The 12,697-nt window shown below is 42.9% G+C and overlaps 2 protein-coding genes across 2 annotated transcripts in view; both read left to right on the top strand.

Annotated features, from left to right (window-relative positions):
* The window catches only part of LOC109487116 (TRAF-type zinc finger domain-containing protein 1-like), a 14,607-nt gene extending 8,290 nt beyond the window's left edge, over positions 1 to 6,317 (top strand). Inside the window, exons 9-15 of the mRNA XM_019791085.1 lie at positions 1,056 to 1,081; positions 1,382 to 1,467; positions 2,031 to 2,184; positions 2,696 to 3,106; positions 3,506 to 3,644; positions 3,959 to 4,040; positions 4,348 to 6,317. Coding sequence (XP_019646644.1) covers positions 1,056 to 1,081; positions 1,382 to 1,467; positions 2,031 to 2,184; positions 2,696 to 3,106; positions 3,506 to 3,644; positions 3,959 to 4,040; positions 4,348 to 4,392 — 943 coding nt within the window. The 3' untranslated portion in view covers positions 4,393 to 6,317. The remainder of the gene's footprint in view (positions 1 to 1,055; positions 1,082 to 1,381; positions 1,468 to 2,030; positions 2,185 to 2,695; positions 3,107 to 3,505; positions 3,645 to 3,958; positions 4,041 to 4,347) is intronic.
* Positions 6,318 to 9,565: 3,248 nt separating this feature from the next.
* Positions 9,566 to 12,697, top strand: part of LOC109487114 (caldesmon-like) — a 10,402-nt gene continuing 7,270 nt past the window's right edge. Inside the window, exons 1-7 of the mRNA XM_019791084.1 lie at positions 9,566 to 9,652; positions 9,862 to 10,011; positions 10,187 to 10,279; positions 10,480 to 10,566; positions 10,766 to 10,928; positions 11,302 to 11,734; positions 12,158 to 12,347. Of these exons, the coding sequence (XP_019646643.1) occupies positions 9,566 to 9,652; positions 9,862 to 10,011; positions 10,187 to 10,279; positions 10,480 to 10,566; positions 10,766 to 10,928; positions 11,302 to 11,734; positions 12,158 to 12,347 (1,203 nt within the window). The remainder of the gene's footprint in view (positions 9,653 to 9,861; positions 10,012 to 10,186; positions 10,280 to 10,479; positions 10,567 to 10,765; positions 10,929 to 11,301; positions 11,735 to 12,157; positions 12,348 to 12,697) is intronic.

The raw sequence follows: 12,697 nt of genomic DNA, 5'->3' as shown, positions 1-12,697 counted from the left end.
GCCAGGTTAGAGGTTATAACCTCCTTGCTAGAATTCATCCTACAGTGAGCTAGGTATTGGTGGACAAAGACTAGATTTTAACCTCCTTGTTAGGACCTACACATGTACAGGATTGTACACGTCATGTACATATATATGGCACTCATGTGGAGCAGGTTGACTGGTCAATCATATCCATTCCTGCCATGTCAGAGATATCCATGACTCATTTGTATCTTTGAAGACAATGTTCTTTCATAATCCTGGAAAATACAGTCTAGAAAAACTGCAGGAATACACACAGAACTACAATAATGAAGTGATATAATAAACTGTGTATAAACCGCCATCAACCTAGAAGCAAGTTTAATGTTAATTTTTTAAACTTCATTGGGAAATTACTTTCAGTCTGGTCTGAAGGCTTAGGCCATTAGCCCAGCCTGTTCATCCTGACACACCGACGGGGCTGTTCAACACACCAACGGGGCTGTTCAACCCCGTCGGGGTAACCTTTGAGCCCAGACTTCTCATGAATTATCACACAAACTTGCTAATTACACTGGTGTGAAGATGTGAATTCTCATTAATTCAGTGGTTTTCATGGGGTGTTCATGAGGATAATTGGATGCGGTCTGGGTGCGGGGTGGTTTTCCACCCCGACGGGGTAGAGTTTACTACCGACCGGGGTGGGCTTCTGATCCCGTCGGTGTGGCTTGTACACCGACGGGATTGCAATTTTTAAAGTGAAATATCTTGACAAATATGTATGTTTTGACCATAAAAAAATAACCTGGTACTGAGGATAACATGATCTTTCAAATGGTATGTAAAAATTTACTTTACCTGCAGAAATGGCAAAGTTGAAAATCAGGGATTTCAACATGGCCGTCTGCAAATTTGGAAAGTGACATTCCAAAATTGAAGTGACCAGTGTTAAGATAATATCACAACAGGTAGTTGGAAGGTTCTTCTTGTGTGTAAACCAAGATGTTTTCATTTTAATGGTAAGATCCCTATGTTATATTTTTTTTGTTGAATATGTTTGTTCAAAACTGGGTGTTTCTTTCTACTTTCAGACTACGGAGCATTCCCCTAGACCCAAGTAAGTTGTGCTGAATCACACACATATAATCTGAAATGTTTCAGAATACCTGTTACAGCTTTAGCATTAAGTATCTGCTTAGAAGCATTGTAGGACTGACCATTAATAAATCATGATTAGTTTTCCTGAGATAAATGACAGGAAATAAATATAGTCAAGGATAAAAGAATCAAAAGTATCTCAATTGTTATATAAAAACTATGCTCATATAAGTCCTTGAATGTACTTTTGTTTGCAGAAGTTGCATCTGAATGATACAACACTGTTTTAATAATCTCCTTTGCATTTCTGCCTATTAAGTCCCAGTACCAGACGATGACTCAGCTATGTTGCCGTGTGAGTTTTGTGGAACCCTGCTGCCAGCAGACTTTCTTATACAGCACCAGGTAACAGACATGGGGCTACTTATTCACTCATTAACTCTCAATGCATGTTTAAGGGTCTAGGCTTCAGAAAAGCAGCAGTAAAAAGTTCAAATTTCAGTCTTGAACTTAAAAACTTTCACACTGGTTAGATGAAGTTTTGAAGGTGGAAGGTCCTAGTAGTCTCATATCCATCACCGTATAATTCACTACAATTACAATAGAAACTTTATTCGCAAAATCATGCCCGAAGGCTAATTGCTTTTACAATCAAGTATAATACTCATTGCAATACAGTAACAGGAGACAGGTAACAACTGTCTGGAAAAAACTACAATATCTACAATATCTCTAAAATGTTGTTATATAATGTAGTCGAAATTGATGTGGAGTAATTTTTTAATAGAGAACATCATAATTTTTGATGCACACATTGTCTAGGAATTTGTATTTCTTTTATCATTCTGCCTTGCATCTTCCTCTTGATATTTAAGTGATAAATTCCCTACATTGAGGCATCTGAGGGTATGTCAATAACAATATGCCCTTTTTAAGACACTCAATGTTGGACTGTTTTCCCCCTATAGTCTGTTTGTCAGATGGATGACCTCAGGTCAGAGGCCCCCACGCCGCGCCCCCCTCCCCAGCTACCCCCCTCCGTGGCACCCCCTGTCCGCAGACACAAACCCTCTAAGGACCAGTACTCCGACACAGGCCCTACAAGACGGGTCAAGAGACAAGGTAAGACCAACTCTATTAGTTGTGTACAATGTAAGAAGAAAATCCTTATCTCCCCAACTCTATCAGCAGATTAACAACCGTTTGTGTGTCTCACAGTACCTTTCAGCTGTATCAAGGTCTCAAGGAGGGTTGTACATCTTGTATTTCTTGGGTCGACAAAAAATTCAGTTTCAAAATGTACTTGTGTTTTCGGTGCATTGCAAAATATACATATATCATACTTATGCAAGAAAAGCAGTTACCTCAGCTGGATAGATTTTGACATTTTCGCTTGAGTAGCAATTTTCATGTGTTTTCAGTTTTCATTACCTGGATGTCTAAAGTTCATTGATGTATGTCATACTTTATACATTTGTCATTTTATAGTTGTCCTAAACCAGCAATACTTCCTGCAGTATCAAATGTAAACTCTGTTACTTTTCTCTTGATAGAGTAGCTCTCATGCATCTTTCAGTTTATTCAACAATAAATTTGATATACGTTTACAACTGACTGTACTCTTTTTTTTCAGGTGATCCTTCAGCATCATTTCTCTCCTTTGGGGAGTCTTCGTCCACGAATCACCGCATGAAACCAGTCGGGCCCAAGAAGAACCCCGGGGGTACGCGCCCAGGTGCCACCACCATTACCAACCACTTTGCCAGTCTGCACCAGGAGAAAACTAGCACCAAGTCGTCGTCTAACACCAAAACTGGGCAAGTTTCAGAGCCACGAGAGGAGGCCGAATCACCAGAACTGGCGCCACGTTATCGGGCAAATAGCGCAGCAAGAACAAGGAAGACTCTGGAGTCTCTCCTACAGGACGACAATATGGCCACGTCAGAAATTCTGGAACGGATGGAAGAACACAAGAGACAGAAGGGGAGGAAAGGGGCGTGGGGGGAGGAGACAGAGATAGACTTAACCATGGACGAACCAAAAGGTAAAGTTGGTGCTGCTGGTGATATTGAATAAAAAGACTCTTTTTTTTTACACCACCAAGAGGTTTATTTAGCCGACGTTTTGGTGACCCTGTGTTACCTTGCTCGAGCAATTCTGACTGGTTCACATTGCACAACAGAGGAGTTGAAATATGGAAGAAATTTATTGTCAAAAGATTACAGTTTCTCTGACTGAATTACAAAACCAAAACTACAAATACACCAGTATATCAATATTAGAAAAGATGCAACTTTCAAGTTATGTTTGTACAATTAATTTACCATTGCTATTCCCAATTTGTTCTTGACAAATTCTGCTAGTAATTTTAGTAGTGATGGCAAGGAACACTAAAACATATTACATTATTTAGTTACTGATTTCTGTAATTCTTCCTCTTAAGTGAAAACACAGCCTAAAAACAAGCCGACCAGAAGGCCACAGCAGCCTGAGCCCATGCCTGGGTACCAGGCTAGCTTTGCCATGGGTCCAGGGGCGTCAAGGTCAACCAAGGTCAAGTCAACAGTCAAGTCTTCCTCAAGGTCAGTCCTAGTCTTTTGTTATCCTTCTCTTTCAAATTGTCTTTTAATTCCATGTACGTGAATCTTGGCTTTGGGATTTTTTAAAGGGGTATCTTTATAACCTACAGTCAAATCTCTGCTTGTAACCACCTCTACATAAGAACCACCTGGCCATTGTGTTCACTTTTTTGTGGTCCATTGGATTCTGTTTTCACATTGACACAAGTAGGTACCCACATAGACCAGATCTTACATCTTAAGTGTTCTTCTTGGATAGTTTGACTGTAGTTGTAATCTAGTGACCAGTCAACCATGTCAACATCCATATTTTTCAGATCTGTACCAAGTGAAGAAGGCTCAGGTACAACCAATAGCAGGAGAAGAACTGACAGTAACGGTGCCAACAGCAGAACTAAGGTGAGCTACACAACAATTTACAATCTAAATCTAATCGAATGAAAGCTCATCTGTGTTGGTTCAAGCTTTGTTCTACATGTATGAATGAATGAATGTGAATGAATGAATGAATGAATGAATGTTTTGTTTATTAATGAGTCATTGCGACCATACATCTGATGAAGGTTGACAAGATCAACCAAAAATTTATGGCGAATTTCCTGCTTGTGTTGGAACAAAGCTTGAAGTCCATAATTATAATTTACAATTTATGTCTTCATCTGTGCCATGTTTTTAAGAGGTTAAGTTCTTGTTTCTTGTCTTCCAGGCTGGCCAGTCCACCCGCAGAAGGATGCGCCATGATGAGGTCTGAAGAGGATGCCAGTGTTGTAGTTATTTCAGCTTTAAAGCCCAGTAATGTAGTCATCCTGCACTGTAGTACTGCTGCAATGTGAATGGTGTAAATTTCTGTACCTAGTTCTTCACACTCAGACATGCTAAGTAATGCTGTGTAATTGTGGTAGATGAATTCTGAAAATGACAAACACAGATATATAAAACTTGGAAACCTTGTACAATATGGCCAGGTTGAACAAGATGGGTGTACCAATAAATCCATCTTGAATTTTGAATGTACAATAATAGCCTGGGTGCCATCCTCCATAGTTTCTGCCGCCTCCCTTATGTGGTGGCCAGCAACATTAGGGAGCCGGCAGAAACTGTGGATGGTAGCACCTAGGCTAGCACAATAATTGCAAAGATGTAAATGTGATTAACCAGAATGTTATGTCAATGGATTAAGACTGATGCATCAGATTGTAATTACTAATATTCTGATCAAAAATGTTCATTGTATTATCAGTGAATGGAGTACACAAAGTGTTATACATTAAATGGCCACAGTTCCTGAGGTGAAAAGAAGGTGAAAAAGAAAACGTAAAACAATACTTATTAATCTTACAAAAACCAAAGACACAAAAACAAGGTTTAAGTGTCAACTCAAGTAGCAAATTCCAAAGAATGGTGCCTCAACTTCCAAGACACATGAATTAGAAAAATGATTTTAACTTAGACATACATGTAAGTGGTGCTTTTAAGACAAGTTGCATAGAATAAAAGTGAACTACAACAATATGTTTTTACTGAAATTTTCTCTATTTCATTTTGATTTGTATATAAATGATGTATTAAATGAAATGAAAACAGGCATTCTTTTTGTTTTAAGCTGGGGTATAACAATGTACATGTGCTTGAGTCTTTTGTGATATACAAAACAAGGACTTACCAAGAGAAACGGCAGAAAAAGTTGGTCATGTGCAAGCACTACAATACTACAGTAACTATGAATAAGGCTGGAGCCTGTGAAAGCTGGTGTATATTCATGTCTCTTGGTACAATATCATTCCCAGTCTTCCAGGCCCCACATTTTAAGGCATTTTTGGTGCTGAACTATGTGCAGAATTACAATTCTTTGAGGAAAAGTACAGATCATATCAAATGTACAGTCCTTGTGAAAAATCGGGGTGGGACTGTCTTTAACCTGGTAACATATCTCCACTCTACAATCAGTTTGAAAACCTTTAAATGCAATGTTACAGTAGTAACATCCACAATGTCATAAACCTTTATCCCTCTAAGGGTGCTGCACTGCCCATAATGTGATTACAGTAAAGCTTGTGTTCTGAAAGTTAAAATAAATTGTTACAGAGGGCTTGTGAGGACTTGTGCCTCACTGCCATTATATTCCTTGCATTGTTTGCAACCAATCAAATTCCTTGTATCAAGGATAGAAAAGGCAGCCAATCAGATGCCTTGTATCAAGGAAATATATCCAGATTTTTCTTTGACATGGCTTGACCAATTTAGCAGACATGTTTAACCCAATATTATAGGTTGTGCATGCCTTTCTTGTTTTGGTTCAATGGTCACAATTGTAGGGTGGTAAGTTTATAAATTAAGTAGACTTTAACTCATGCTTGCCAAAAAATAAGCATTACAAATATGTAGAGTGCTTTTAAGATTCCATTTCATGACAGAATGATTTTGTACAAATAAGTAGTAAATATATTATCATTTTTAACATGATTTTTATGTATGGACATCAATTGTGAACAGGCAGTGCCTTTCCATTTGAAGAGTTCACTGTAAAAATGTTTCTTTGTGTTGCAGACTGAAATAAAGTTACACTATACTATAGATGTACATATCAATGTAGGATGGATCACGTATATGCATTTAGATGTTTAGTGGTGAAGTATGCTGTTGTTGCATTTTAGACAGAGATGACCTGTCAAAATGTGGGAATAAACTGACAACGATTTTACGTCTTGCAGTAGTTTGCATGGCTGGTAGTTGATGCCAACAAACGATTTTTGAATCCCAGTCAATTTTTAATCTCCAAGCAGATCCTAGAGTGGCGTATTGGACCCTCTCTGGGCAATGGATACTGCCTGCTCAATTTGATAATGTCTTTTGCCATCCTGGGATCTGCTTGGAGATTAGTCAATTCTCTTTATTCTTCTATTTTTTTTTTATTAATTCATAGTATACGATCGAACGCTCGACAATATTCGTCATTGAACTCAAAACGAAAGGCATATTATGTAAAATACAGTGCAATAGTAATAGTGACGTTATGTCCTTTGTTGCTCCCGGATCTATACTCTGTAGTGTACTTATAGACCTACTCATGCATGTAGCTGGTCTTTAGGCAGTTGAGTACCTGTTGGAAACAATGTTATCCGAATCATGTAACCCTGGAGAGCAGAAATGTATACTGCCTCCAGCTGCGCTAATCTGCATTTTACCATTTCATAACATAGAGGTACGGATTCTTTGCGTGCCCATGCAGTGTGCCAAACTATTGCCTTTCTTGGTAGTTGATTCTCATACTGTTGCGCAACGATTATGTTGATACAATAGATGATTCAGTGACACTTTTTGAGTACGTGTACTCGTCTTTACGTACCGACACTCCAGTGACACCAGACACACGGTAGGAATAGATCAGCTCGTGCTCTAGAGAAAAATCCTGACTCCCACCATAGGTATGTATTTTTTCCTGTTGCCACTTGAAGTGCTTAAAGCCTTTGTGTTAGTTATCTCAACCAGTGAGGGCGTTGCATAAGAAGATTGTGATAAAAGGGAGCCTGGATGTAGCACAGAATGGCACGTTTTGTAACACGTTTCGTGTGAGATTAGAGATTGCGGGCCTTTGACTACTATATGACAGGGCCGAGTTTGGTTATGTGATGTGTTCTTTTCGTCTTGGTCGTTGGCACTGGCAAAGTGTAAGTACGATATGTTGTTATCTTGTATGTATCCGTTTGTATGCTTTTTGTGCTTCTTATTGTTGCTCGCTAGTTTGTTTCTTTGTACCGCACAACCCACCAGTTTTGTCTTTCTGAGAACATACTTCAGACTCTGATAGTGACTGATTGTGTGAGTGCGCGTGTGTGTGTGTGTGTGTGTATGTGTGAGTGTATGTGTGTGTGTGTGTGTGTGTGCGTGTGTGTGTGTATGTGTGTGCGTGTGTGTATGTATGTGTGTATGTGTGTACGTCTGTGTGTGTTTTATTCGTTGCGTCTGTTGTGTATTAAGACAGAATGTTGAGAAAATATAATAAATTTACCGTACTAAACCAGGAATGGACGCCGCGCATGTTCGGACCATCGACCAGAACTTCTCCCTGCTGCTCCGTGAGCTCCAGCTGACCCCCCGCTTCTACAGCCTGCTGGAGAACAACGACGTCTTTTCTCACGACGAAGTGGACAAAATCAAGGTAAAGCCTTATTTTCACATGTATTGTGTATGTGTTTGCACCAGTAGACTTGGAAAAAGAGTTGTTTGAGAGGACTAACTACTTGAGTTGCACCAGTTCGAAAGAAAGTTGGTGATGAAAAGTAGAAAGGATAGTAGTACATATAAAAGAATACCACTGCTTGTCGAAGTAGGAAAGATGTACGAACTATCGACACCAAAATAAGAGCGGGAAGATGAAATAAGTCGAAAGCTTAATGTCAGCTATAATAGAGTTAAACATTCAACATTTTACTATGATACTTCATAATCTTCAACTCTCCACTCCCGGGTACGTTTCCTAACACCGTTTTATCTGCCCGTATTGAACAATGGAGAATGGAGTCCATGCTATTTTCGACACGTTGATTCAACTTCAAGTTTCCAGTTGATGGAGTAGTGATGTTAAGAGGTACTTAACACGTAACATGAGTACTAGTAGTGCGCTTTGAACACAATCATGTTCGGCAGATCACGTGTAAAACTACCGATTTCGTTAGTCACTGATGAAGACCTGAGTCAGGCCTGATCCTGAGTAGTGGATGCTACTTGAAACGTCCGGTGGTAGTTTTGAAACTTGTGTATCTCATAACCTGGATGTTTAATCTTCATCGATATACCTTCTTGAGTGTTCAATTACTTTTTTCCAGTTAGACCTGTATCTGTTTAGCATGTATAACCGCTCCTCGGCGTAACACACCAGCTTCGCAGACACGCGGCGCGGCGGCAGCTGGCTACATTACACCGAACGAACTGTTACACCTAACCCTTGAACATCTAATTGTTTAAAGCTATCTAATGACAATGCCCCTACTGTACTTGGTGACAGTTAGTTCCTCTCTGCGATAGTTAGGAAAGAATGAGTTTTTGAACACCTCAATCCTTGGTTGATAACTCTGGTACTTGAAGGCATGGCTATTTCTTGTTCTTCTCTGGGCTGGTATTAGGTACTTAGTACTTGGTACGTCCACCACTTTATTAGTAATTTTCCTGGCAATATTTGTCCTGTTGTACCACAGAGAGAGACCACCAGTGCCCGGCGGAAGGCCCGCGTGTTGACGCTGCTGAGAGAGCAGGGCCCGGCCGTGGTGGACAGGTTCTGTGCCGTCCTGGTGCGGTTATACCGGCTAACCAGATACAGATACAGACCTGGTAATATTTGTCCTGTTCTACCGCAGACATCCTCCTTCGCAGGGCTAAAATCCTCCGGTTCCCTTCCGGTTTTAGCCCTGCTATTTACCGCTGACAGTTTGACTTCTGGTGACGTCACCGCCAAACTGCTGTCAGCCAATCAGAGAATTTGCGCACCGAGCTTTGCGCAAAAACCGCAAAGGTCGCTGGGAACCTATTAGCCAATCAGGTTACATGTTGGGACAGGCCAAGATGGCGGCTATTACAGATACTAGAAGTTTCGTGCGAGCCGTGCAAGATTTATTTGGAGTCGAGCGGCTTCGTGAGCATCAGCAGTCGATGCTACGGGCGCTGCTTGATGGCAGAGACGTTTTTCTGAGTGTGCGGACAGGAGGAGGGAAGAGCCTGTGCTATATGGGCTTCCCAGCAGCGGCCAAAGCCCTGGCCAAAGCCGAGACAGAGTTAGGGCAAGCCCCCCGACATCTGATTGGTTTGTGCCAAATAAGGCAAGCTCATGAATTATTTATAAGTGACGTCACCAGAAGTCAAACTGTCAGCGGTAAATAGCAGGGCTAAAACCGGAAGGGAACCGGAGGATTTTAGCCCTGCGAAGGAGGATGACCGCAGAGAGAGACCACCAGTGCGCGGCGGAAGGCCCGCGTTTTGACGCTGTTGAGACAGCAGGGCCCGACCGTGCTTGGCAGGTTCTGTACCGTCCTGGTGCGGTTAAACAGATACAGAAACAGACCTAGTAAAATTTGTCCTGTTCTACCACAGAGAGAGACCAACAGTGCGCGGCGGAAGGCCCGCGTGTTGACGCTACTTAGAGAGCAGGGCCCGGTCGTATTGGACAGGTTCTGTGACGTATACTGACGCGGTTATTCCGGCTAATATTTGTCCTGTTCTACCGCAGAGAGAGTCCACCAGTGCCCGGCGGAAGGCCCGGGTGTTGACGCTGCTGAGAGAGCAGGGCCCGGTCGTATTGGACAGGTTCTGTGATGGGGTGTTGACGCTGCTGAGAGAGCAGGGCCCGGTCGTATTGGACAGGTTCTGTGCCGTCCTGGTGCGGTTATACCGGCTAATATATTGTCCTGTTGTACCACAGAGAGAGACCACCAGTGCGCGGCGGAAGGCCCGCTTGTTGACGCTGCTGAGAGAGCAGGGTCCGGCCGTGTTGGACAGGTTCTGTACCGCCCTGGTGCGGTTATACTGGCTAATATTGTCCTGTTGTACCGCAGAGAGAGTCCACCAGTGCCCGGAGGAAGGCCCGTGTGTTGACGTTCCTGAGGGAGCAGGGTCCGGCCGTGTTGGACAGGTTCTGTGCCGTCCTGGTGCGGTTAAACAGATGATATTTGTCCTGATATTTGTCCTGGTAATATTTGTCCTGTTTTGCCGCAGAGAGAGACCACCAGTGCGCGGCGGAAGGCCCGCGTATTGACGCTGCTGAGAGAGCAGGATCCGGCCGTGGTGGACAGGTTCTGTACCGTCCTGGTGCGGTTATACCGGCTAATATTGTCCTGTTGTACCACAGAGAGAGTCCACCAGTGCGCGGCGGAAGGCCCGCGTGTTGACGCTGCTGAGGGAGCAGGGCCCGGTCGTATTGGACAGGTTCTGTGACGTATACTGACGCGGTTATTCCGGCTAATATTTGTCGTGTTGTACCGCAGAGAGAGTCCACCAGTGCGCGGCGGAAGGCCCGTGTGTTGACGCTGCTGAGAGAGCAGGGCCCGGCGGTGGTGGACAGGTTCTGTGCCGGCCTAGTGCGGCTAAACAGATACAGATACAGACCTAGTAATATTTGTCCTGTTCTACCGCAGAGAGAGTCCACCAGTGCGCGGCGGAAGGCCCGCGTGTTGACGCTGCTGAGGGAGCAGGGCCCGGCCGTGGTGGACAGGTTCTGTGCCGTCCTGCTGCACACGGACCAGCCGGCTCTGGAGAGGTTACTACAGGTCAGGCACAGCGGCGGGGAGGGAGGCACCGGTGAGATTCCCTACATGTATCTATGTATGACCATGTACTGTATTTTGTATTCTTTATTTCGCACGTAAATAATAAAATCAGAAGAGTGTGCTGCTGGGGAAGCAGAAGAGTGTACCTGGATGTCTAACCTTCGTCGACGAAGTACGAAATGATTTTTGCAAAAAATGATTCATCAGAAATTCGAAGGCCTACTGTACAAAAATTTGTGACAGAAAACAGAGAAGAACAGAGGAGATGTCTGACAGCATCAGAACGTAAACAGGTGAGAAACATTACTGGTTGTGTAAAAAGAAAATCCCTATATCATAGAGTGAACAGATAAAATATGATGAGGGAAACTCCTCCTCACAACGTTGGTGTCTCTTGACTCCAGGCGAGGTAAACCGGCTGGTCATCACACACGACGACGACACCAGGTCGCTTACGTCATCAGAGGCAGACAGTCCGGTACTCGAGCCAGAAACACAGAGACTTCCTTCTAGAAAAAGGGCGAAGAAGCTTCGCGAGTTCCTCGGAGAAGGCCCTAGTGCGGGCGACGGCACCCTGGGGCAGAGATTTAAACTGGCGGGAAACATGAGTAGATCTCGTGCCCAGAACCTTGAGAAGGTTTTGCTGCGTGAGAGAGTGAGAGACTTACAGAAACACTTGGCGAAAGACTTGAAGATGAAGGAGAGGAGGCTTGCTGCGGTGGACCAGTCCATGACGATTAGGGACCAGGAGACTAAGATACAGACGCTTGAGGCGGAGAACAACAAGCTGAAGTATGAACAACAGTCGTGGTACGTTGCGAGGGACAACTCAGCTAGGTATGTAAAAATACAATGTAAAATATAACTTTTCGTTGCACTTTTTAAAGTGTCACACACATCTACTACATGTGTGTAAAAGTGAGAATACATGTAGATATGCAATTCCAGACAAAAATCCACACGATGGTTGAATAAAGTGGAAAGATTGTCCGGAAAAGAAGGCCGCACAACAATGCAATGCCCTAAGGCTTTCTCTTCAAAACCGTTTGTTTGAAGATTCAAAAGTTCAATTGGTTTCGTTAGTGACTAACAAAAAGTAGTGGATGTTATATAACCGAAACGTCTGACAGTTTTCAAAATCTATCCAGTTGCTTGAGTAACAACTCCTTGTGTATTGGAACCTAACCTTTATCGAGTATAAAGATCTCGAGCAACAGTCTTGAAAATGAAACTTCGGGGCTATTTTTTCATGTCCACCAGAGACAGACAACTCTCTAGTATAAAGATCTCTAGCCTGGAGCGGGACGTGCAGAACCTGGCGCACGAGCGGGACCTGATGAAGAGACAGCGGGACCAGGCCGTACGCGCGGAGTGGCTCGCCAACACCGAGAAGGACAAGCTAGCCAGGGCCAGGGACGAGATACTGGACAGGGAGAGGGACAGCGACAAGGTTAGTTCTTCTCCTGTTTTTTTTTTTTTTTTTTTATATAAAGAGGAACATCAATTAATCCAAATAAATGGACAAAGATATGGGCGAACTCAGTACGAAACGTATATTCTTACCACCACCTGTACATCTGATAGAAAATAAAATATTTGACAAGACTTATGGACAATGATGGAATACGTATAACGTTATAACATTACGTTTTATATTACTGGGTAACTGATAAGGTTACTGTTACCTTGACTACATCACGCTCCTAGGAGCCTTTCCACCAGGGAGAGGCAAAATCAGCCCAGATTTATTTTTTCACGTTATGATCTACATGGATGTCTAACCTTCATCGACGTTTCTGA

Source organism: Branchiostoma belcheri, unplaced genomic scaffold (assembly GCF_001625305.1).
Source record: "Branchiostoma belcheri isolate BF01 breed outbred unplaced genomic scaffold, Haploidv18h27 scaffold86, whole genome shotgun sequence".
In the NCBI taxonomy this organism is placed as follows: domain Eukaryota; kingdom Metazoa; phylum Chordata; class Leptocardii; order Amphioxiformes; family Branchiostomatidae; genus Branchiostoma; species Branchiostoma belcheri.
The sequence above is the reverse complement of the archived record's forward strand: the minus strand, read 5'-3'. Positions and strand labels throughout refer to the sequence as shown.